The 25,783-nt window shown below is 58.8% G+C and overlaps 1 protein-coding gene across 2 annotated transcripts in view; it reads left to right on the forward strand.

The window, feature by feature from the left end:
- The window catches only part of PPP2R2C (protein phosphatase 2 regulatory subunit Bgamma), a 47,421-nt gene that overhangs the window by 15,586 nt on the left and 6,052 nt on the right, over positions 1-25,783 (forward strand). For both annotated transcript variants that reach the window (XM_004617417.2, XM_055138374.1), the window contains exons 2-6: positions 13,610-13,707; positions 15,506-15,671; positions 17,316-17,428; positions 18,205-18,382; positions 22,112-22,276. In XM_004617417.2, coding sequence (XP_004617474.1) covers positions 13,610-13,707; positions 15,506-15,671; positions 17,316-17,428; positions 18,205-18,382; positions 22,112-22,276 — 720 coding nt within the window. The remainder of the gene's footprint in view (positions 1-13,609; positions 13,708-15,505; positions 15,672-17,315; positions 17,429-18,204; positions 18,383-22,111; positions 22,277-25,783) is intronic.

The raw sequence follows: 25,783 nt of genomic DNA on the forward strand, positions 1-25,783 counted from the left end.
TCTCTGGCCCTGGGTTCCCGCCCCGCTGACACGGGGGCAGAGGGCACAGACCCCGCCCAGGCAGCTCTGGCCCGGCCCCCCGCGGCCCACACCCAGTCACGCCCCCGTCCTTGTCCCTTTGTTCAGGTTTAGAAAGTGTTGACTTGCGTGCATTTCTCCTCGTGGAACGTGGCTGCTCAACCTGGGCTCCAGAGGGGAGTGTTATTCTAGCGCGGTAGAGCAGCTGCGTGCCATCTCCCCGGCACACCCACTGCCCCCCGAGGCCCTCGCCCTGCGGAGCTGCGGAGGGGCCTCGTCGCTGTCCCGCTCAGCTACTCACGGTGACTTGTTCATTCTGAGACATTTAAAGAATTTTATTAAGACACCCGTTGTCTCTTTGCATGTTACACTGAAATCCAAGCTCCAGCCCCAGCGCTCTCTTGGCATGTGATTTCCTTCACACACACGCACACACACATACATGCACACATGCACACATGTACATACACGTGCATGCGCACACACACGCACACTCATGAGCACACGCGCACACACGTGCACACACTATTTCAGCTGCTCCCCGAAGCCCATCAGGAGCCGTGTGGGGTTAATCAGATCACACGGGCAGGTTTGTAGAACACGCACCGGTTCATTAGGCACCGAGTGAGCACGCCGGCCCCGGGCTGTAATTACAGCTCACACTCCATTAGCCTGGGGGGCTGCCAGAGGAGCTGTGTGCCCTGGGGGTGCAGGCATGGATCCTGGGAGTGGGGGCACACAGGTTGGTTCCGGGGGTGATTCCGGGGTTAGATCCCTCTCTGAATGCTGCTGCCGGAGGTCCCTGGTCCTGGAACCGGTGGTGGGGGTGAGCGGGGGTTTCCACTGACCACGCCGAGGGCTGGGGAATGGGGTGGGCACCCAGTCAGCCAAAGGCCTAGAACTCTCAGGACCACCCAGCATCCCGGGTCAGCTGCTCAGGCAGCCTGGTTCTGTGCTCCAGGCCCTCCTCTCCCCGGCACTGTGGGACCAGACCATCCCCCTGGCTGATGTCCAGCACCCCTGCCCTCCTGGGCCCCCTCAGGTGCCGCCTGCTGTGGGCCTTCTCAGGGCAGCCCTGAGCCAAGGGCTGTCTGAGGTGGTCAGGCTTGACATCTGTCAGGCCCAGCTGTGGACCAGGACCTGGCACCCGCTGGTCAGTGGAAAGCTCCCTGAGGCCACAGGGGATGAGAGCTTTGCGGGGAGGTCTGGACATAGACTGTAGCGGAAACACACAGGCCATACATGGTGCCCCAGGCTCACCTGATTTCTCGGGACAAGGATTTGGATCATCCTCCCATCCCGGCTTCACCCCTTCCCTTCTCTCCCTCCCCTTCCCTCTTCTTTCTCTCTTCCTCCTCTCCCTCCTCCTCTCCCTCTCCCTCTCCCTTTCCTTCCTCTTTCTATCCTCTCCCATTTCCTTCCCATCACACCTGGTGGGGCTTGGGGGGTTATTCCCAGCTAGGCGCTTGAGAGTTGTTTCCAAGGATGCTTGAGAGACCTCCCTGCCAGCCCCCAGGCCCATATGCAGCATGCACAGCTGGCCATGTAGCCACCCCCAGCCCCAACGGGACCCTTAACAAGCTCTGCACCAATGGTATTGTGCAGTTCTGCATTATTTGGGCTTCTGGCCAATCCTACAGTATCCCCCGATCTTCAAACTTCCTCACTCACCTGGGAGAGAAGCCTGATTGGCTCAGCTGTTTGGGCAGCCTGTGATTGGCTGTCTGAGAATGAAGCGTCTCCCTTTTGATCCAATCAGGTGATGGCAGCTCCGGGCCTGGCTCTGTGGTAAAGAACTGCTGATGTTGTAAAGAGATATAGATAACAAAGTCTCATAAAGCTACCGTCAGTTTCATGTCTGACCCCCTTTAAGTCTGTTTGCATCCTTTGGAGGAATCCTAGTCTCACCTGCCCTTTTGTTGACATTCATCTTTGTCTTTTTTTTTTTTAATGTTTGAAACTTCATTTAAACACTGTGATTTGCAAAGTTGCTCATAACACATTAGTTTCAGGCATACAATGTTTCACCCAATCTCTCACCAATGTAACCTTCCCTCCACCTATGTCCCCCGTTACCCATCCACCAGCAGCCTGCCCCTTTAGCAGTGCCCATAACTTACTCTCTGTTGCCCGTTACAGCAGAGATCCGAGGCCCGAGCAAGTGGTCAGGGGCTACCTGAGCCTTCTGTGCTGCTGTTTGCCGTCAGTGAGCTTAGTGGGCTTCTACGCAGCTGCCCCACCTGATTTGCTGTGCTCCTGCTAGCCTGTCAGTGCTGTGACATTCGGGGGTGAAGTTTGGAGATTGGGAGCCCTGGAACTGGTTGATCAACAGCACGGGATCTCCAGCCTGGGGGTGCGGCCTGCGGGGTCAGCTCTGCCGGCTGGGCTTCTCCCCGAGGGGGATCGTGTAGCGGGGCCAGTTTACATGCCTGTGGGAGTTGATTTTTTTAACAACTAGCTGGAACTACGTACTTTCTCTTTTTAATTTTTAAGTTTTATTTTCATAAGATTGTTCACATTAATTGATTACATTCAATATTTCAACACCAATCCCACCACCTTCCCACCATTTTTTCGAATTTTCCCACCATCATTCAAGCCTGCCTGCCACAGGCAGATGCTACATAAATTATTTTCTGTTGTTTATTATGGACTGGAGCGATAGCATAGCGGGTAGGGCGTTTGCTTTGCCGGTGGCCAACCTGAGTTCGATTCCTCCGTCCCTCTTGGAGAGTTCGGCAAGCTACCAAGAGCATCTGCGTGCCAGAGCCTGGCAAGCTATGCCAAAAACAGTAACAACAAGTCTCACAGTGGAGACGTTACTGGTGCCCGCTCGAGCAAATTGATGCACAACGGGACGACAGTGCTACCGTGCTATTGCTTGTTATGAATATCATGAGAGTTCGAATGGCCACAAAAGCGGCCACCCATTCCTGGAATTCTAAAAAATGATTGGGGTTCAGAGACTCTCTGTAGGGAGCTAATCCACTCTGAGATTCATTTGGGAGTCTCTGGATCAAGGCCGTTGACGGGCCTAAATGGCGTCCAGAGGCAGTTTGTGGGTGTGACAGCTGGGACCCGAAGGGGCAGGGGGACGGGAAGGCACGGCTCGTCCCCACTGCCGCCACGTGGCCTGCAGTCTTCAGTCCCTGGTCCCTCGTCCCTGGATTTTTCTTGTGGAAGTCTGTGGCCACCGGGGGTTCATTTGGAGTGGGCGGAGAGAGGACACCCACTCCATCTGAACTGCTCCGGTGACACTGACTCGGCATGAGGTCCAGAGAAATCTCCGGCAAGCTGCTGTCTTCTGGGATTCAACGCCGAGTCTGGAACTACTGACTTTTGAAATTCCCATTCACTATAAAATTTTCTTTCTCTAAGACAGTACTGAGAAGTAGGAATGTTACATGCCAATTTAAAAGTTTTAATTTTTCTGTTGTTGACTATGTAAGAGAAACAGGAGGAATTACTGTCCACATTCAAACACAGCCAGCCCACAGTCAGTTGAATATAGATAACTGAAATTAGCATTCTTTCTTTTCATATTCTCTCTTTCATTCTGATCCTTCAGGATCTGGTGTGTATTTTATGACTGTGGCACTTCTGGGTCAGCCTCACCACATGTGAAAGATTTTATTTTATTTATTTATTTTTAAAATATTTTATTTATTTATTTATTGCTTTCTGGGTCACACCCGGTGATGCACAGGGGTTACTCCTGGCTCTGCACTCAGGAATTACTCCTGGTGGTGATCAGGGGACCATATGGGATGCTGGGAATCGAACCCGGGTCAACCACTGTACTATCGCTCCAGCCCCAAGATTTTAGAGATTGAACAGCACTGTCCTGGAGGGTGACTTTCTGTCCTTCTGTATGTTTGTCTTGTTTTTAGGTCATATCTGATGATGCTCAGGAATTCCTCTGGCTACTGCCCTCAGGAATTACTCCTTGCTGTGCTTGGGGGACCATATGGGATGCTGGAGATAGGACTAGGGTGGGCTGCATGCAAGGCAAACGCCCTCCCCACTATACCATGGCACCGGCCCATGAATTTCTATCCTTTTGAACGTTGCGTGCCCACATTTGAATGATTTAAAATTGTTAAAGGAGGGGCCGGAGCGATAGCACAGCGGGTAGGGCGTTTGCCTTGCACGCGGCCGACCCGGGTTCGATCCCCGGCATCCCATATGGTCCCCCAAGCACCGCCAGGAGTAATTCCTGAGTGCAAAGCCAGGAGTAACCCCTGAGCATCGCTGGGGTGTGACCCAAAAAGCAAAATAAATAAATAAATAAATAAATAAAAAAAAAAAAAAAAAAAAAAAAAAAAAAAAAAAATAAAATTGTTAAAGGACTTGAAGTATTAAAGGTACTTCAAAATGTTGATTTCTACAATCAGTGCTCCTGACGTCTGCCTGCGGTTTGGGAGGTAAATCCACCGGCCCCAGCTAAGTCTACACCAGTGTTCTGGTTTGGGGTTTGTTTTTCGGTCCTGGAGCCACACCCAGCTGTGCTCCTGGCTGACTCCTGGCTCTGTGCTCCGGGGTTACTCCTGCCAGGGCCCACGGAACTCGGGCTGGCCACGGGCCGGCGCCTGCCATGCCGCCTTCGTGACTGGACCGACCTGTCTCATGGCCGCTGGGTTCTGGTGCTGCCGGGCCAGAACCTGGGGTGTGGCTGTGTGTGTTTCTGCGACCTTCAGCCGGGAAGTCTGTGCTTGGACTGGCAGGGCTGCCGTCCCTCCGAGGCCCCGGGGCAGGACTCCCAGCCTCCCCCAGCTCCTCCAGGTGGCCCACCTTCCTGGGCCACTCTACCTCTTCCTATCTGTGTTCCTTGCAGGGGCCCTGGGCGTAGAAGGCACTTGGGTCATCTGACGGTGGCATCCCGAGATCCTTGACTCCCACTTGCAGGTCACAACTGAGGTCTGGAAGACACACCTGTGGCAGGAGCAGGGCTCAGCCCCCCGTGGGAAGACATTTATGTTTGACAGTGAGACAGAGAAGGAGGGCGGGGGAGAGCGTCTGATGGCTGAGCTCTGAGGTGTGTACCAGAAGCGTGGGGCCAGGAGACGGGGAGAGATGTGGTGGTCCAGGCCCGTTGGGGAGAGATGTGGTGGTCCAGACCCGTTGGAGAGAGATGTGGTGGTCCAGGCCCGTTGGGGTTTCCATCACTTTGGCCAGGACAGGGTAGAGGGTGATTAGGTTCGTTCTGGAAGGCAAATCTGGGACAGAAAGGCAGGAAATTCTTAAGTGTCTTAGAAAGAAACATGGTCCAGGGCAATAGGACAGCAGGGAGGGCGTTGACCTGGGTTCCATCCCCGCCATCCTGTAAGGTCCCCTGGGCACTGCTAGGAGTGATCCCTGAGCACAAAACCAGGAGTAAAGCCCTGAACACAGCCAACCTACACCACACCACACACCCACACCCACCCACCCACACACACACACACACACACACACACAGTCCTTCTGGGATGCAGTGTGGCCGGGCCGGGCTCAGCACCGAGCAGACACTGAACTGAGTCATGTAAGGCCGCATTTGTTGTTCCACGTTTACGTCTGTAGCATTTCTGGGAGGGAGAGAAAACGTCGACCAGGGCAAGGGAGGGCCCGCCAGCAACACAAAGACTTGATCCCAGAGTCCGTCCCCGTGTCACCAAATGGACCTGAGGACAAGCCAAGGGGTCATGAGCTCTCGGGCTGCTGGGGAGGGGGCACGGGGATCCTGTGAGGGCTGTGAGGGCTGCGGGGGGGCTGTGGGGCTGTCACCCGTGGCCAGGCCACTCGAGGCTCGTTTTCATCCCTATCTTCCTTGTATATGGCCACTGGCACGACACCACTTGAGTGTGCAGGTGAGGGTCCCACTGCGGCTGGGTGTGTGCCCGCCCAGCCCCTCCCTCCCCGGCCACCCCAGAGGGGTTCCCAGTGGGCCCAGGAAGCCATGAAAAGTTCATGAAAGTCCCGCAGTGACTTTCCCGTCCCCGTAGTTAAGCCCCATGCTCCTGCTCCCGGGGGTCTGTCCTGCCAGGTCGCCTTTGTTCCTTCACTCGTCCGTCAGTCGCAGGTTCGGTCAATCACTGTTGCCTGCCCTGCGGGTGGAGGGGCCCGTGGGTGGCCCTGACACCCCTCCTCAGCCCAGGCCTCGCAGCATTCCTTCCATTCCTTCTCTCGACTTCCCGGCCCGGAGAGTGGGAGAGCAGGGCAGCTGCCCGAACAGTAGAGGAGAGTTTCAGGGCCTGCTAGGCGTGTGCCAGCAATAGTGTGCCTCCAGGCAGTGCCCGCAGTGCCCTCCCCCTGCTCTGCCCAGCCTTCCAGAATCTTCTGAGGGGCTTCCCAGCTCAGCCACAGCTCCCCGGCACCTTCCAGCCGCCCCGGGCCCCACTCCAGCCCTCAGCTCCACGTCCCAGGCCAGGCTAGGAGCTCGGTCCGAGGGAACTCCTGTGGCCCCTCCAAGTCCTGAGCCCGCAGGCAGGCCCCTGGCACTGCACTGCCCACAGTGTGGACGTCCTCCCCAAAGTGGCAAGTGCCTGCACCCCAATCTGTAAAGAGCTCTGAGGACAAGTGGGGTCCCAGCTACGCCCCCTGCCTTTCTCTATGGCTGGGGTGGGGAGAAGCTTCACAAGCAGCTGCCTTCCCTGGGGGGGTCCCTCCCCCAGGGACACAGACCCCCTCCCCGACCCTCAGGGCCTTCTGTCCCAGCTCTGCACTCGGTGACGTTACTCAGCTTCTCCATGAGGAACAGTGTCATAATCACCTCTTCCGGGGCAGGGGGCAGCGGGCAGGGTGCTGGCCTTGCACACGGCCCACTGTGTTCTGTCCACGCACCCCATATGGCCCCCAGAGCCCCCGGGAGCGGTCCCTGAGCACAGAGCCAGGAGTAAGTAAGCCCTGAGCACGGCCAGGTGTGGCTCCAAAACAGCAGAAGTCACCTCTGCCTGGCGGGCAGGGCAGGGGTCACTGAGGCGGGGCAGAGGCCAGTGGGGTCGGCCAACACAGGCCCCCTGCCCTTTGCTGACCGTCAGCTGGCCAGAGGGGGAGCAGGGATTGAGGGGAGGGCCGAGAGAGCTCAGGCTCCGGGTGGGATATGCTTGAGGGTCCCCCCGGGCTGGGTGTGGCGGTCCCCAGCTGTCCCCCCACAGGCTCTCAGTTGCTGGGGTCTCAGCAGTCGAGCTGCAGTGCTCCCCGCGCTCCCACCTGCAGGTCCGTGGGGAGGCGGGTTCTCCTTCCCAGGCTCAGTGACGGGCAGGCAGAGACGGGGGTGCAGAGTGTTCCCCCAAATAAGTCGTGGTGTGTCTAACCCCCTGGACTGCCGTCGCCCCTCAGAGTCCTGTTCAGAGAGAACAGCAGGGGCCGGGCGGGTGCCGCGCCCCGTGTTTCTCAGAGTGACGCCGCGGCACAGGGCGGGTCCCCTGGGCAGCTGGGGTTTAGACACGTTTTCCTTTCTGTCCTGGTTTCCAGGGGGAGCAGGGCAGAGTGGGGAAAGGGAACAGGGCAGACACGTGTCGTTTCCCCCTGCCCGGCTCTGCTTCACTGGAGATCAGCCCAGAGCAGGCCGAACCCGGGAGGGGACGAGAGACTCCCCTGGCCCGGCTTCAGGGACCTCCCCACCCCCACCCTGAGCCCCGCAAGGAAGGTGCTGGTCACGCCCGCCTGCCCGCCTGCAGTGAGCGATAATTGAAGTCCTCCAACTGCTCTGCTGCTAATTAGCCCGAAGTGGCTCCTTCTGGCCTGGGCCGGCCGCAGCACTGCCTCCTGGACACCCAGCTGGCCCTGGGATGGGCACTTCCCACCCACCCCTCCCCACAGAGGGGTCTTTCTCAGCCACGCCTCTTGGGACCAGACCATCATGTGCCCCCCATGCCCAGCCGAGTTTCTGCTCACTGACTTTCTAGGTCTCCACAGTGGTGCCCCCTCCTCCCGGAAGCCACCCTGACCTCCACCTGAAATCTGCCTGCTCCCTGGACAAGATAGTACAGAGGGAGGGTGCTTGCCGTGTCAGCCACAGCGAGGCGCCGGCAGATTCTCACTCAGTCAGCGGGCAGTGCCCTGGCACCACCAGTCCCCTGCCAGCTGCAGTGACTCAGAGCCCAGACGCAAGCCTGGATCAGAGCCCAGTGGGCGTGAGCCACACGGACACTGTCACCCCTCCAGGCTCCGCTGGGCCTCGCCTGGGCCTGGCACCAGCAACATTCAGGCAGTTTCTCCCCACCACTTCCTGCAAAGACGTTTGCTCGGGGCCCACGTCCAGTGGTGCCTGAAGAGCTCTGACTCTAGGGGACTCTCCTGGCAGTGCTCGGGGACTGACCCTGGGCCTCCTGCACGTCCAGCGCGTGCTCAGCACCTCCACCTCGGGTTTATAAAGATGTCTGCTTGTTGCTCTCCGCTCCCACTGTGCTCAGGGTTTTTGCTCCTGCCTGCCGGAGATCAAACCCAGGCTGGCTGCGTGCGAGGCAAAGCCCTCACCCGGTACTGTCCCTCCGACCCCAGCGAGACGTTTTTCAAGCATCCTGAAGTGCAGTGAAGTGCCTCTGGTAAAAGGCAGCAGCTCACTGGTCACACAGACACAGTGTGACTGTGGCACAGGCAAGACCTGGGGCACACATACTCCAAGAGTACCGCGCCACGTTTGATGGGGTTCAGAGCAGGAGGCAACCAAGCTTAGGGTGGAATACTTTTTTCTAGAGATATATGTATATGTATATATACATATATATAGACACAAGTCTCAACCTTTAACATGTTAGTGATTTCTTATAGAAGGTCTTAATGGCCCCTGGGTGAAATACAACAATCTTCACACTCTTTCCTCTATGGAAACTTTTTTTGTAGAATTTCCAGTGGTTTTTTTCATAACAAACAATACAAAATAGATTATTTTAGTTCTGTTTTGGAACAGGGGTTGGGGTTCAGGATGGAAACATCCGAAATATGGTGCCAGGAAGGTGTAATGGTGATGGGATTGGTGTTTGAATATTAAATGTAATCAGATATTGTGAGCTGCTTTCTGTCACTGTCATCCCGTTGCTCATCGATTTGCTTGAGCGGGCACCAGTAACGTCTCCATTGTGAGACTCATTGTTACTGTTTTCGGCATATTGAATATGCCTCGGGTAACTTGCCAGTCTCTCTGAAAGGGGTGGAGGAATCAAACCCGGGTCGGCTGCATGCAAGGCAAACGCCCTACCCACTGTGCTATAGTTCCAGCCCTATAAAATATTTATTTTCTTTTTAAAAGACGAGGTGCAGCAGGGAGGGTGCAGGTCTTACACACGTGGCTGAGACCATCTCAGAAGCAGTGTCAGCGGGGTGATCCCTGAGTGCAGAGCCAGGAGTAAGGCTGAGCTCCGAGGGTGTGTCTCCCCCTAAACGCCCCCCCCCCCCAAAGACACGCCCCTGAGGGCAGGAGCCAGCCCAGGGGTGCCCACGGCCTCGGGCTGTTGTGGTTGTAGTGACCAGGGTGCATGCGGTGGTGGGGTCGGGGGTCACAAGAACAGAACCCGCATGCAGAGGCTCCGGCTCTCGGCCTGGCTGAAGTGGGGTGCAGTGCTCCAGTCCCCTGGCACCCCCACTGTGTGCTTCAGCCATGGTCCTGCCCCCTGAGGAGCTGAGGCCAGAGACTGCCCTAGATTTGCCCGGGACCAGGTGCCCCGCTAACAGGGGTCTCTCTCACCCCCACACTCAGACCTCAGGCTCCTCTGCAGAACCTGCCAGATGCTGGTGTTGGCACTGGCCATGCTGTCCCACCTGCCAGCTTCAGTGGGGGCGAGGGGAGCGGGCTGCAGGAGAGCAGGCTGGGGGCCAGTGGTGTCTCTGCCCCCTACCTTGGCTTGTCTGCTGTGCTGGGCGCCCTCTGAGGGCCCAAGGGGGTGGGGAGGGGCGGCTGACTCAGGCCTGGAGGCCGGGATGAATCAGGCTGCAAACAGGCACTTCCTGTTGTCTGTGCCACCACCAGCCCCTTGTGTGTGAGTTCCCAAAGTAAATCGCAGGACCTGCTGCTCAGTGATCCAGAAACGCCTCCCTGCCTCCCCAGTTCCCCAGGGCTCCCCAACAGAGAGACAGAGAAATGAGGGGATGGGGACCACAGCCTGAGGGTGAAAATGGCCCGTTTAATGCAGAGCTGCTAGCATACTTATAGAACATCCCAAAGGGGGGTTGAGGTAAGGACCCAGGTGTAATTGGTCATTTACATAGATAAACATTTGGCTGAGGAAATTCTCTTAGAGAGATCAACTCAAGAAGATACTCTGTCTCCCAGGGACATCTACATTGCTTTATCTTTCCCTCTAGTTGTATAAGTTATCAATACTTGCAGTTGTTTGGATAAACACAGTAAGAGACAAAGATCCCTACACTGAGTTCTTTGGGCTGAGAGTAAGCAAGGCTATTACCGTAAATCCCAGACTAAGTCCTCAGGCCAGTTCAGCTAGTCCTTCCCTAGGGGGGTCCCGTCTCTTAGGTTGTAACAGCTTGCATCAAGACCCTGCATTTATGCTTTATAGAATGTCCCATTTCACTGCCAGGTAGCTTTGCCACTCGCCCCGGGTCCATCCCAGTCCCATGGTGAGACCTCCCTTTTGGGGTGTTAGGGACTACAGAAACTGAAGCATGAGTCAAGTAATTATGACCAAGTAATTATGCCCAGGAGCAGATATATTTCAGAGTCAATCAACTCCCAAATATTAGCAGCATAGAATTAATGGTCTTTCTGTGTCTAACCAAAAGACATTGCTCTATAGTAAAATATAAAAAGGCTAGAGGGGGAATAGAAAATCAGGTACAAATATACAGCACTTCAAGTACAAAGCAGTTACAAATACACAAAGCTCAGAATTACCAGAAAGTTTTGGCTTATAAGTAATCAAGACTGACTTGGGGAACTATGACAATGAGAGGTAAAAAACAAGGGAAAGGTTAAGGATAAACTTTAACCAAATTAGGGATGCCAGCAAGGGCATGTTAAACTTCTCTGGGAGGAAGAAAGGGGCCAACTCACTGATGACACCTAAAGCACTTAGAGTCAATATCCAACACGAAGGAAAGGTTGAAGATAGACTGTAACCAAACTAGGGCTGCTAGCGAGGGCCCTTGAGCTTCTCTGGGGGAGGAAAGGGGAGTTCATCCCCGAAGCCTAAAGCACTTAGGGCTGATCTCCAACACTCCTGGATGGAGGCGCAGAGCGCAGGTCTCAGGTGTTCATAGAAACGGATTGTTGGGGCGCGTGGTCAGGACCCCAGCTCTGCACGGTGAACTCTGGGGAAGCCAGAGCCAGAGGAGAAACGCCCGCTTCCTGCCTGGCGCATGCAGGCTGTTCTCTTGCCCCCCCTCTCCCTCTGTAGTCCCTGCACTCCTCGCAGAGGCTCAGGAAAGTGGCATGACTGGCAGCGCGGGGGGGGGGTCATCTCGGAGGGGACCCCTGCCCCACTGCTTGCAGAACTGAGGGTGCCCTCCCGCTAGGCCAGCCACGTGCGGGGAAAGTGACGTGTCTGTTGTGAACTGCCCAGAGACGCTCCTGTCTGTTACCTGGGTAACTGCCCAGCATTTATGCCCCCTGGTTCTCTGGATGCCAAGTGAGGCTGGCATTTAAATTTAATAGCACTGTTACCTTTCCGTCGTAGAAACAAGTTGCATTATGCATGCGGCCAGCTCACAGAACTGCATCCACGCAGTGTGTGCATTTTTATAGAGCCATGAATTATACTTCAATTAAACTGTTAGAGACACACGTTTGTTACCGAAGAATAACAAAATATAAACCTGCTGCACCCAGCCTCAGGCAGCCTCCTGAACTTGGTGGGAATCGGTCTGTTTAAGGGCTGCGATCTCAGGGCCAGATCATAAGGACCCTGCCTCCTGCTGGCCTCCGTTCTGCTCTTCCCACCGGGCCGCTTGGAAGCGGCTGGGCTGTGTCCCTGTGATGGCCCCGGGTGGCCCCAGGACTGACCATGCGGGCAGTGGGGCTGGCTGCGCATCTGCTCACAGCTGCGTGCTTGTCTCCTGAAGGCCAGTGGTCCGTGCTTCTGTCCGTCTGGAGGAGTTTGTCCACCCACCATCCTATGTCTTTTCCCCCCTTGGGCCCCACCTGAGCTGGCATTCGGGCGTGACCGGGAAGGTGGTCGCGGGAGGCAGCTGCTAAGGAGGGAAGCAGGACCGGCTGGAGACAAAGGGAGCCGGTGCTCTGGGCACTCCGCGGAGCCTCACATCTGCAGCCGTGAGCAGAGAAGGGGGCACTTTCTCTGAGTCACATGCAGGACCCCTAACAAGGTCACCAGGCGTCTGTGGTCTCACTATGCAGGGGTGGCTGGGCTTGAGGACAGGCCGGCACCGGTGGCTGTGCTGTGTGTGGTCCCCATGGCGGGCGCTGTGGGGCTAGCCTGTGCTCAGGAGGGTGCTGAGGGGCCAGCCTGGGCCTTGGGCAGGTGCTGAGGGGCTAGCCTGGGCTTGGGAGGACACTGAAGGACTGGCTAACCTAGCACTTGGGCAGATGCTGAGGACCAGCTTGGGCCTGGAAGGGTACTGAGGGGCTAGCCTGGGCTTGGGAGGACACCAATGGGCTAGCCGGCGTTTGGGGGGACACCAAGGGGCTAGCCTGGGCCTTGGAGGATGCTGAGCGGCTAATCTGGGCTCCGGCGGGCACTGAGAGGCTAGATTGTGCCTGAGAGGATGCTGAGGGACTAACCTGGGCTCCAGGTGGGCACTGAGGGCTAGCCTGGGCTTGGAGGGTGCAAAGGAGTGAGCCTGGGCCTTGGATGGGTCCAAGGAGTTAACCTGGGTCCTGAAGGGGCTCATTGGTGGGTCATTCGTGCAGGGGAGAGGTGAGGAATGGCAGCTGGGGGGGGGGCGGGGCTCTCTGCCTGCCCTGGGGTCAAAGCTGACACATGGCCACGGCCTGGAATGTGCGTTTGGGGAAGGGAATGTGCAGGGTGCGAGTGTTGGGGAGGGGTGGTCTCCACATGCTGGTGCAGGGTGGGGCCGGGAGGTGCCTGCCTGGACACTGCAGGTCACTGCAGTAGGGAGATGCTGCTTATCCCATCTAGGCAAGAGGCTGGGGACCCCAGGGTGGTGCCCACAGAGGGTGATCTGTCAGCACCCCCGGAGGGAAGCCTGCAGGGAGGAATTGGGGAGGCACCGGGTTCAGTTTGGGGGTCATTGTGGGCTTTGAGCAGAGATGCCCCAGGACTTAGGAGGTGGAACCTCGCAGCTTGGCCAGTGCAGTGACCCCACCCAGGTCTCCACCAGCAAAGCCAGGTCCCAGGGTCCCAGGGCACCCAGGGACAAGCTGGGGATGTAAAGAACGCTGGGGTGCCCAGCAGCTCCCGAGGGGTCACGGGGACAGGTGCTCTTGGTAGCCCCTAGAGTAGGCCTGTGCCCAGCATCCCGGGAGATCAAGGAAGCACCCCCAGGCTCAGGGAGGAAGGAAGCTGAGGAGAGTGGGGCATGCCCGGGAGTTAGGGCTCTGCCAGCCAGCAGCGTGGGCTGCAGGACACTGGAGTCAGGGAGTGTTCACAGTAATCCAGTGGGGGTGGGGGGCTGGGGTGGGGCAGCTCTGCCAACCTGCAGGCCCAGTACCAATGCATCCACCTTCCTTCCCTCCCTCCAGCCGATATCATCTCTACCGTCGAGTTCAACCACACCGGCGAGCTGCTGGCCACCGGCGACAAGGGTGGTCGCGTGGTCATCTTCCAGCGGGAACCAGAGGTATGTGGGGACGGGACTTCACTCCGTCCAACCTATAACAGGGCGGGGGAGGGTCTCAGCCCTAAACTGAGCCGAGGGCGGGGCCTTACTCAGCCTTCAGCTGGGAGGGGCTTCAGCCTTCAGCTCCGCGGGCCCTCACTCGGCCTTTAACTTGCTGGACAGCCTTGCTCAGGCTTTTGATGGGGTGTGGATGAGATTGATCCCACCGGATCCTCTCCCTGGTGCTGGGCAGGGGTGTCCTGGAATACTGGACCCAGGAGTCCAGCAGGTCCTCTCAACCAGTCACGTCCAAGCCCCCTCCCTTAGTGATCTTTGTAGATCATTTCATGTGTTCCAGCAGGACAGGAGTGGCCACTGTGGGCAGAGTGGACAGAATGGGCATTGTCCTAGCTAGAACTCGGAGGAAGAGGCCTGAGTTCGGTTCGGGGAGGAGGCTGGAGCCAGCGTTTACCCATGAAGCCATTCCCCTGGCATGACCGAACCGCTGTGCCCCTTGCCTGGGGCAGGTTCTAGCTGCTCAGAGAAGCTGGTGACACAAAGGCCCGTTCCCGCAGCACCTCGTGCACGGGTGCCTCGCTGCACTCTGCTGGCGGCCCAGCTCAGTCCCCCTGCAGACGAGGGCTCGGTCACCTCCACAGCCTGCCTGTGGGAGCAGATGCGGGCTAGGTCATTCAGCCGTCAGCGCCCGAGCTCCTGAGGCCTCCATGACCTCCCCTGCCACCCCAGGACCCTCCCTTGCAACAGCCCCTAGGAGCAGTCAGACTTGATCGTCGCCTCGTGTGTGAGCGAGGGACCGTGGGGGAGGCTGGGAATCAGCCTTCCAGGACTCTCACTGAGACTGGACAGGCCGGAGCATTTGATTTCGTGAGATGCCGCAGACTGTTGGTCTGGGCTTGAGGCGCCTGTTTGCCCCGTGGGCCCAAACCGCCGCTACCAGCAGCCCCTTTTGCAGATTCTGGTTTCCTCTTGACTCCGGTGGCACTGACCTTGGGCCTGGCAGTGATCCTGGGCAATCAGTGAATTAGAACCGGGGTTTCTGACTGTCTGCAGACCTGTGTCACCTCAGGCGTAAAACAATCGGAAACAGCTATCTGGGGGGAAAGGAATTTGGAAGCTTCTGGAAGCCAAGCAGGACTAGCGGTGGGAAAGCTGGGAAGATTGACTTTGGGGAACCGCAAGTTGTGTCTCCAATCTGCTCCCACCCTCAGGGAGACCTGCAGGACCCCCCAACCATGTGGCTCCTGTGCCCGGCAGGGACTCACCCTCTCTCTGTTTGGGGAGCACCACCTAGAGGCTCCTTACTGCAGGGCTCTGCTGCTGCAGAAAGTGGGGCATCCTACATCACCGGAGATTCCGCCCCTGTCAAACCCGCCCTGGCCTGCGTGAGCCAGACATGTGTGGACACGGGGAGCAAAGCCGGAGCAGGCCATGGTGGCCCACAGGCCTCAGGAGAGCGAGACAGGCCAAGGCGGACATATGTTCCAGGAAGTTGCTGCCTTCTGGGCCTCGGCTTGCTCATTTGTAAAGCAGGGAGAGCTAGGGTACCCCCAGAGGACCTCCCAGGACAGAAGGGAGATGAGGCGTGAAGAGCACTTGTCCCAGAGTCCAGCATGGAGTAGGTGCTCAGTAAACATGACCCAGCCTGGCTGCAAATTCCTATGAGGTGGGCTTGGCCATGGCCACCACGAAGTCTTTGAGAATGGAGGGTGGCAAGATTGGGGCCCTCACAGGTTGAACCCAGCCCCGAGCCTGCACGCAGCCTGCCCGCCAGAGCTCACACCCTCCTGTGTCCGTGCAGAGCAAACACGCGCCTCACAGCCAAGGCGAGTATGACGTCTACAGCACGTTCCAGAGCCACGAGCCCGAGTTCGACTATCTCAAGAGCCTGGAGATCGAGGAGAAGATCAACAAGATCAAATGGCTCCCGCAGCAGAACGCGGCCCACTCCCTGCTGTCCACCAACGGTAAGGGCCTGCCTGCTGCCTGCCACCCAGGCGTCTGCTGTGTGTGCCCAGGTGTCTGCCGTGAGTGCCCAGGTGTCTGCCGTGCGTGACCAGGTGTCTGCCGTGCGTGCCCAGGTGTCTGCTGTGTGTGCCCAGGTGTCTGCTCTGCACTTGCATGGATCTCTGTGTGCACCTGTGTCAGCTTGCCCACCTGTGTGCAACTGCAAATGTGTGCATGGGTGGACATGTGTGTGCATAGGGATATATGTGGCTCTGCATCGGTGGGCATGTGTGAGTCATGTGCTGTCAGTTAGCCTCAGGGGTAGGACTCCCCAAGTCTGTGGCTGAGGACGTCAGGGCCTTAAGGCCCTCTGTGCTCCAAGCTGCACTCAGGGTCAGATCCTGGCCAGTAAGTGCACATGTGCTGTCTGTGCAGGCACGTGCACAGGTATGTCTGTGTGTGTGCACGTGTGCTGTCTGTGTGCACGTGTACAGGTTTGTCTGTGTGTGCACATGTGCTGTCTGCGTGCACGTGCACAGGTATGTCTGTGTATGCACATGTGCTATCTGTACGTGTATTGCGTGTATGTGCACAGGTATGTCTGTGCACATGTGCTGTGTGTGCATGCACATGCACAGGTATGTCTGTATGCCTACTGTCTCAGGCGTGTGCACAGTCCTGTGTACCAATCCTAACATAAGCCAGTCCTGTGTACCAATTTTAGGTGAAGTTTGTCAAAAAGTCAGATTTTTTTTTTTAAATTTTATTGAATCACCGTGAGATAGTTACAAGCTTTCATGTTTGTGTTACAGTCTCACAATGATCAAACACCCATCCCTCCACCAGTGCACATCCCCCACCACCAATATCCCCGGTATACCCCCCACTCCCACTCTCCTCCTGCCTCCATGGCAGACAATATTCCCCATAATCTCTCTCTCCTTTTGGGCATTATGGCTTGCAACACAGACACTGAGAGGTCATCATGTTTGTTCCATTATCTACAAAGTCAGATTTTTAATTAAAAAAAGCTCCCAAATGTGAATAAAACCACATCCTGTGGGTAGCTTCCCCTTTTCTTAGGGAGGAGCCCTCATTTTTTCCCTTCAGTCCTTCACCTCATCAGACACAGCCCACCCCCCCAGTGAAGGGCAGTCGCTTTCCTTGGCCACTCAGTGGCCTCATCTGAAAGACACCTTCCCAGCATCCTCCACTGCTGGACAGGTATCTGGGCCCCTGGTGTTGCCAGCCTGTAAAATGAACCATCACAGCTACTAAAGGGCCTGGCCAGGGTTCCAGGGATGTGAGGTCACTGCACCGCTGGACCAGGGTGCCAGGAGAGGCAGAAGCGGCTCAGACTGGCCCCTGAGTGTCGAGCCCCGGAAGGGCTTGGAAGCAGGAAGTTGTCTGGCCACGGTCTTTCAGAAAGCAGCTCCCAGAGGGCTGACAAGGACCCTGAGGGGGTCGTGCCCTTTGACCTGGCACTTTCACCTTTGGGGTCACTAGGGAGGAGCTTGGGGTGAGGACAAGGTTCCTGTGTAGAATGCCCCTGACCGCAGTGCACGTGCCCATGAACCTGGAGTGTGCTGAGTCCGAGAGATGGGCCAGGGAGCCCATTCCCGGGCGGGTCTGTGATGTGAGCGTCCATCCTTCTGTCCCCAAAGATAAAACCATCAAACTCTGGAAGATTACCGAGCGGGACAAGAGGCCCGAGGGTTATAACCTGAAGGACGAGGAAGGAAAGCTCAAGGACCTGTCCACGGTGACGTCACTGCAGGTGGGCGCGCGGCAGCTTGGGGACAGCACTCAGACCCTGCGGGGGAGGGGTGCGGGGAGGAGGGCGATGCTGCCAGCTGAGGGTGGCGCACGTCCTCGGAGCCCTGAGCTGCCTGGAGGAGGCGGTGCTCCCAGGCTGCTCTGTGCGGGCCCAGAGGGGCCTGGTGGCCGCCAGGCAGAGCCTTTGCCGAGGGCGGGGGCGGGGTGGGAGCCCCGACTCTGGCAGCCTTGATGACACTGGGGGTGGGTTCCGAGGCGGAGGGCTCTGTCCGAGCTGTGCCGGGAGATCACGGGAGCAGACTTTCTCCGTGGGGGCAGGGCCGCGGGCCCAGACTGTTTCCAGCCGGGGGAGCTGGGCCAGCAGGCCCGGGAGGGGCTCTGGGTCACCGTCCCTTGGAGCCACAGTGAGGTTCCGACACCCCCCCCCCCCCGCCATAGGTGAGGCTGCAGGAGGCTGGAGGCTGCCCCAGGCCTTTCCCAGGAAGCGCAGGAGGCCCCAGGACCAGGCCTTCCGCCCCACTGCAGGGGGCTCGTGGGGACTGGGGCCTCCCCTGCTCTGCCTCTCCCCTCACCAGCGAGGGGAGGAGATGGGCCACTCCCTGCCGCCCCCGCCCCGCCCCGCGGGACCCCCAGGCAGTGAGGGAGCCAGGAGCAGCCCAGGGACTTCCCGGCTCAGTTCCCGGCTCAGCGCTCAGTGGGAACCAAGGCTGGGGAAGACAGACGGGAAAGGCCTCGGGGTCCCCAGCATAGCCCTCCCTGACCAGCCCCGCCCCGCAGGTGCCCGTGCTGAAGCCCATGGACCTGATGGTGGAGGTCAGCCCCCGGAGGGTCTTCGCCAACGGCCACACCTACCACATCAACTCCATCTCCGTCAACAGCGACTGCGAGACCTACATGTCGGCCGACGACCTGCGCATCAACCTGTGGCACCTGGGAGTCACCGACCGCAGCTTCAGTACCCTGGGCCGCCGGGGAGGGCGCGGGGCCGGAGGGAGGGCTGGGTGGCCAGGGAGGGCTGGGGCAGGAGAGGTCCTGCTCGGAGAGTGCTGGCCGGACATCTGCTCTGAAGCTTGGGTCTGTTCAGCCCCTCTCCCCTCTCTGCAGGGTGACCCCGGCCCCTGTCATCCTGGGGCCTCCCCAGGGCCTGGGTGGAGAGGGGGTCCTGGGAGCAGTCCCCATGGGAATGGGGGGACTCATCTCCCCGAGTCTGGAGCCCCCACCCTAAGGCCCAGTTCGGGCAGGCCAGGCCTGAATGAAACAGGGAGCTTAGCTGGCCCCTCCTCTCCTCCCCGCCGCTCTCTCCCTTCCTCCCTCCCTCCTCCCCTGCCTCCCTCCTCCCCTGCCTCCCTCCCTCCTTCTCTCCCTCCTCCCTCTTACCTCCTGACATGGGTTCTATCCCCAGCACCACACAGGAGACCCTGAGCTCCAGCAGGAGTGTTCCCTGATCACTGCTGTGTGGCCCAAAACTACCTCACATACACATAAACACACACACACATATGTGTGCAAAGACATATAAACACAAACACATGGACAACATACAAACACACATGCATGTGCACATATGCACACACAAACACACAATGCATGCAAACACATGCACACATATATACACGTACACACACACAGAGGCACTAACAAAGCAGCTTTGCTGGCTGTACCCCAAGACAGCCCTGTACAGGAGGGCGGGGCTCTGGGGAGCTTTGCGAGGCCCCTCATGGCATATGCCTCCATCCTGGGGAGGGGGCCTACATAGTTGCCATGCCAACCGCCTCCCCATCCTGAGCGCTGCCGCATGCCGAGACTTCCTGGACCAGCCAGGCGCTGCTCCGCTCTGTGGATGGAGCCCGAGGCCACATCCTTCTCTCCGACCCCTGTCCAGCCTCAGTGTCCCTCTGCTGGACACAAGCCGGAGCCCCTGCCTGGGGCTACAGCATGGGGCACAGCCTGCACGCAGAAGAGGTGCTGCCCTCCGCGCTCTCGTGGCCTGATCACTCGTGACTGGCTCTGAGCTTTGGTTGCTGACCATCTGCACGGTGTCTCTTGTCCTTGTCTTGTTGTCATTGTTATTTGCTTCTTTCCGTTCGTCCCTGTTGCGTGCTGGTGTGGCCCAGTGGCCCTGCTCGTGCAGGAACGCGAAGAGCCTGAGATTTAGCAGCCTCCCCTTGCCCGTGCTTCCCAAGGCTGCCGCCGTGCCTGCTCGAGCAAACGATGAGCGGGATGACAGTGGCACAGTGACTTGCCTTTTGTAACACCGCGATGTCAGGGGTTCCTCTGGGCTCTGCACCCAGGAATTATTCCTGGCGGTGTTCAAGGGACCGTGTGGGACGCCGGGGGTCAGACCAGGGTCAGCCGTGTGCCGGGCAAGAGCCTGCCCACTGTACTACAGCTCGGCCCCGTCACTTGTCCTCGTCGAAGCTGGTCACGAAACCAACAGCAACACGACTACCGTGAGCTGCCCCTGCGGGGTCCAGCCCAGCTTGCCCCAGCGCCTGACCTGGCCAGTGCTCAGCACCCCCCGTCCTGCTCCTGCTCCTGCTCCTCCTGCTCCTGCTCCTGCTCCTCCTGCTCCTCCTCCTGCTCTTCCTGCCCCTCCTCCTCCTCCTGCTCCTCCTCCTGCTCCTGCTCCTCCTCCTGCTCCTCCTGCCCCTCCTCCTGCTCCTCCTGCCCCTCCTCCTCCTCCTGCTCTTCCTGCTCCTCCTCCTCCTCCTGCTCCTGCTCCTCTACCTGCTCCTCCTCCTGCTTCTCCTCCTGCTCCTGCTGCTCCTCCTCCTGCTCCTCCTCCTGCTCCTGCTCCTCCTCCTCCTGCTCCTCCTCCTGCTCCTCCTGCCCCTCCTCCTGCTCCTCCTGCCCCTCCTCCTCCTGCTGCTCTTCCTGCTCCTCCTCCTCCTCCTGCTCCTGCTCCTCCTCCTGCTCCTCCTGCTTCTCCTCCTGCTCCTGCTCCTCCTGCTCCTCCTCCTGCTCCTCCTGTTTCTCCTCCTGCTCCTGCTGCTCCTCCTCCTGCTCCTCCTCCTGCTCCTCCTGCTTCTCCTCCTGCTCCTGCTGCTCCTCCTCCTGCTTTTCCTCCTGCTCCTCCTCGTGCTGCTCCTCCTCCTGCTTCTCCTTCTGCTCCTGCTCCTCCACCTCCTTTTCCTCCTCCTGCTCCTCTTCATCTTCCTCCTTCTCTACCCACTTTTCCTCCTGCTCCCTCTCCTCTACCTCCTCCTCCTCCTGCTCCTCCTCCTCCCCCTGCTCCTCCTCCTCCCCCTGCCCCTCTGCCAGAGCCCTGTGGAGGTCGTTATTCGGGGCTCGAGGATGGAGTTTCGGCTTCACTGAGCTCTGGGCTCTTAACCTTTGGTCTCAATTTCTCTATTTGATCTCCGCTTTGCTGTGGCAGAGAAGCCAGGGTTTCCTGGGGGGACAGCGGGGGCCTTGCTGCCTTCCTAGCTCTCCCGCGCCCCCGAGCAGCCTCAGCGAGTGGGCCCGGCATTGGCAGGCACAGACTCCGCCCGCCCTGCAGCTCGGGCTGCTCTGGGGCTTACAGGAGTGCAGAAGGCCTGTTCTCGGGGAGACCACACCTGGGGGAGGCCGCAGGGAAACCTCCCGTGGAATGATCTGGAGGCTACACACTGACGTGTGCTGGGTGCATGGGCACTGTGCTGACGGAGGGCTCGGCCTCTTCCAGTCTCTGCACACACGACGGCATAGGCGGACTGGCCTGGGGTCACACAGGCAGGAAGTGGCAGAGCTGAGATTCGAACCCCAGACTCACGGACTCCAGTGCAGTAGACAAGGGAGGGGAGAGAACCTTACAGATCCCGCCCCGCCAGGGAGAGACCGGAGCTGGGAGGGCTCTGACCCCAGGAAGTGGGGGAGGGGGAACATGCCCCTCGGAAGGCCCCAGCAGGGGCTCGCCAGAGGGGCTGGACGGGAAGCAGGTTCCCCTAGTCCCTTGGCACCAGCATGTGTCCAGGGAGATGACCTTGACCAGCCACAAAATGCTGCTTCCCCCATGGAACATGGACTGTTTCCATGTTGAGCAGGCTAGAGAGCGTAGCTTCAGGTGCAGCTTGATCCAGGATCAGAAGGGTTTACCGGACCTTTCCACAGGCTGGTTGGGGTGCTCTCTGCCGGCCCTCCACACCAGGGTCCCCTCTCTTCTCTCCACCAGCCCCACAGAGAGATGGAGCAGCTCCCAGAGTTCCGGGTGCTGGGGGTCCCTCCACAGGCACAGCTCAGGCTGTATGCATGCTCGCCCCCCACCCTACCACACGGCCACCACCTGGGTGACTGAACAGGCAGAGCGGGCGACACAGAGGAATGAAAACCCAGAAATGCATAGATCCTTTCCCCCAGAAGGGCGCGGGGAGGCTGTGGACAAGCCGGTAGATGCCCTTGCACACGGCCCAGCACTGCTCAGAGGGACCCCAAGAGCTGACTTTTCTCCCCAGGGGTACCATAACACCACCCTCCTGCGAGTCAGCTGGTGTTGGGGTGGGTGCGAGGTGGCACGCGGAGGAGGCCAGGGATAGGCGCAGACGAGGAGGGGGCAGCGGGTCCAGTGCAGCTGCGGCTGGCTGGGGGGTTTCGTAGGGCACGGAGAGGGGCGCAGACGCAGGGTAGAGGACGCGCCTGCAGCGGGGAATCCAGAGGCCCCCCGGACGGCTTCCCTCCCCTGCACACGCTTCCTTGACCGGCCGCCCAGACATCGTGGACATCAAGCCGGCCAACATGGAGGAGCTGACCGAGGTGATCACGGCGGCCGAGTTCCACCCGCTCCACTGCAACCTGTTTGTGTACAGCAGCAGCAAGGGCTCCCTGCGGCTCTGCGACATGCGTGCGGCCGCCCTGTGCGACAAGCACTCCAAGCGTAAGGACCGCGCGGGGGGGGGGGGGGGGGGGGCGGCGGGACGCCAGGCCGGAGGCCGGGGGCGTGGCCTGTTTGTGGCGGGCGTGGCTTGTGCCTGACAGGAGAGTTTCTGAGCGTGGCGTGGGCATGACAGAAGCGCTTGTGGGTGTGGCCTGTCGAGGTGGGCGTGGCTTCACACGGTGGGTGAGTTGTGGGCGTGGCTTCGCACGGTGTGTGAGCTGTGGGCGTGGCTTGTGCCTACCCGAGAGTTTCTGGGTGTGGCGTGGTGAGTGAATGAATGGTGCTGCAGTTTGGTCTCACACCCGCCAGCCCACCCCAAGTCCCTGCACGGCCAGAAGCTGTCCTGCTTACAGGGGTCTAGTTTCTAGTGTGCGGATCTGAGAGTGAGCTGAGATCAGGAAATTGAGGCCACAGCGCAGCTGTAACCTCCTCCAGGAAGCCTTCCTGGTCTCCACAATGGACCAGGCCACTCCTCTGTATCTCTAGAAACCCAGAGCTTCTCTCTCACAGACCCGCAGCCTGTGGCCTCCCTGTGGACTGTCACCTGCCCTGCAGAAGCCTGTGAGCACCTCAGGCTCCCCTCCTCACCCTGAAACCCACTCCAGTGCCAGCCTCGGGGTGCCAGGGGGACTGACCAGCAGCCACCTCCCCCCACAGCTCACACTGGACTCGGGGGGCCGGACTCGGGCCCACAGCTCCTGCTGAGAGCGTTTTGCCCGAGTGTGTGCGAGCTAGTGGGTACAGGGGCTCTTGCCCAGGGAGCTGGGCTTCTCTCTCTCCGGAACAGTGCTCTGTGTCTGCTCCCAGAAGTCTGGCAAAACTCATTTGTAAAGTTTTTTTTGGATTATTGGTTTATTTTAAAAGTAGGTGCTTTATTTGAGTGCAAATGCTTGTAACTTGTTATATTTTTATTTTATTTTGCCCACACCTGGCCATCATCTGGACTTATCCACGCTCAGGGAGCACTCCCAGCTGTGCTCAGGGACCATGTGTAGTCCTGGGGATCATGACAGGACATGAATGCAAGATAAGCCCTTACCCCCATGCTATCTCTAGCCTTGTATTATTTTTTCTTTTTGGGTCACACCCAGCCATGCACAGGGGTTACTCCTGGCTCATGCACTCAGAAATTACTCCTGGCGGTGCTCAGGGGACCATATGGGATGCTGGGATTTGAACCCGGGTTGGCCGCGTGCAAGGCAAATGCCCTACCCGCTGTGCTATCGCTCCAGCCCCCAGCCTTGTATTTTTAATTGTTTTTTTTTTTGCCAAGATTTTTCTTTTAAGGTGCCAGAGTGATAAGGATGCCGGCGGGGTCCCCTATGTGAAGAGGGGAGGAGAGACAGCATCTTTGCAAGGGGGTCTGCCACTTCCTCACTCCCCCTCTGCTGGCCCAGGAATGGCGGGGGGAGTCTAGGTCTGATGAATTCTGCGATGACCCCCCCCCCCACGGCATCGGCCGCATGTCCTGCCCGCCCCGCGAGGCAGCCATCACGCTGCTCCTGGTGTGCCCTTCTCTGCCTGGCAGGGGTATTGATCCCCACCACCCAGTTTCTCCGGGAACCACAGACTCGGGCTGGGGCAAGGAATTGCTCTTTGCAGGGAAGGAAAGTCCTTTTGGGTCCTCGCCTTTTTCTCAGAAAAGCATTTCAGGAGGAGATGAGCAGCGAAGTAAAAAAGATGTCTTATTTTGAGATTTTCAGGAAGGGGAGGGAGAGGAAGAGAGAGAGGGGACGCGCTCACGAGAGAGTGGAGCGGGCCCCGGGGCACATCCCAGCGTTTGAGGATGAAAGTCCTCATCTTGTGGGAGACGCTTCAGGCGTCCTGGGCGGGGGGGGGGGGGGGGGGGGGGGGAGGGGGGCCCATGGACCCAGCAACACCTGTGCATGCACTGCCTTTGTTCAGGTCAGCCTTCAGAGGGTTTCTCCCAGCCCCTGGGTCTTTCTGCTTTGGTCTGTTGCTAGGGTGGTTGCCAAGGGGAAGAGCTGGGAGCAGTTGATGGTCTTTTCCAGTATTTCTTTGTTCCTGCTGGAGCTTCTCTCAGAGGAGGGGTCCAGCCTCCTCTGGTCTGTGCTGGCGCCAGTGAAGGTCTCACTAGGCCACAGGTGGGCGCTGGCAGCCCTAGGGCTGTTGGTTTTGTCACTTCCCAAGAACTTATTGCCACTGGGGCGGGGTGGGGGGTGGGATCCCTTTCTCAGTCGCCTGCTTCAGTAATATGGCAGGCAGGACGCTTGCCTTGCACACGGCCGAGTTGGGTTCCGCTCCTGGCATTCCATGTGGTCCCCGAGTGCAGAGCCAGGAGTACGCCATAGCATTGCCAGGTGTGGCCCCAGAACCAAGAACAAAATGTATAGTTTTTAATTCTCTTATTTCATTCTTAGACCGAGCACCCTGCCCAGATCCTTTCTCCTTAAAGCCCTCAAGGGTCCGTGAGCCACATTTAAGGCTCCTAGCTGTTGGTTTCTGGTTCTCCCCATTTGCCGTGGGCCCAGCCAGCTGCCCCTTCATGCCTGGGGGCATTCTTTGTTGGTTTTCGAAGGCTCTTATTCTGCCTAAGTTGTTTCGAAGAGACTTGAAGATTTGTCTCGCCTCCTCCTACACACCCAGTTCCCACTAACTCTTCCCCTGGGGGTTAGGGGTGTGCTGGGGCCCCACCATGCTCTGGGCCAAACCCCAAAGGGCAAGTGCCCCAGGACAGAGCTTGTGCGCTTCTCACTCCTGCCGGCAGGGGGCACTGGTGTGCTGCCTTCTGCCATGGGGGGGCGGAGTCCCTGAGGCGAGTCTGGAGCAGGGGGAAAGGGGGAGATGAGGGGAGTTGGGCTCTGGGCAGTTTCCAAGGAGACGGCCCAGGTGGGGCCTTCCTGTCCCTGGCTTCTGGTGGAGTCGGGCTGCGGGCATGAGCCAGCTCCATGTCCAGTATGATGCTGGCTGCATCTGCACACAGGGCCAGGCTGGGCCACAGGCTGCCTTCTCCCTCTGGCCCTAGCATCCCCGTCCAGCATGCGGGAGGCCCCGGTTCAAGCCTCAGCCCCTCATGCCCCACCCTGACCCCAAGCATCTGCCTGAGACTGTAGCCCTCCGGGTGGCGGGCAGTGATGCCCAGGGCTGACAGGCCCTGCTCAGTTACTGCCCAAGAGGTGAGACTGTCTCCCAGGGGGACCCGGCAGGCCGCATCTGGGCTCCTGTCTCCTAGTGCAGGACTGTCACCATGGAAACCACTGCACCCGAGTCCTCCAGATCGGCAGATCCCCTGATGGGCAGGTCCACGTCAGCCGAGTCTGTCCCTGGCCTGTCCCTGCTTCTCAGCCATTTCCATTCCCCTTTCTCTTGAAACTCCGCACCACCCGTCTCCGCCCTCCTCAGCTTCTCTCTCAGGCGAGTCTTTGGGCGGCTCCCTGGAACTGCAGCTAGAACTGATCACCGCAGACCAGCCAGGGTGGGACTCCCGGCCCCTCCTGGTATTCACTGGGGTCTGATGCTGCGCACGGCGGGGGGGGGGGGGGTGAG

This window comes from Sorex araneus, chromosome 5 (genome assembly GCF_027595985.1).
Source record: "Sorex araneus isolate mSorAra2 chromosome 5, mSorAra2.pri, whole genome shotgun sequence".
Classification (NCBI taxonomy): domain Eukaryota; kingdom Metazoa; phylum Chordata; class Mammalia; order Eulipotyphla; family Soricidae; genus Sorex; species Sorex araneus.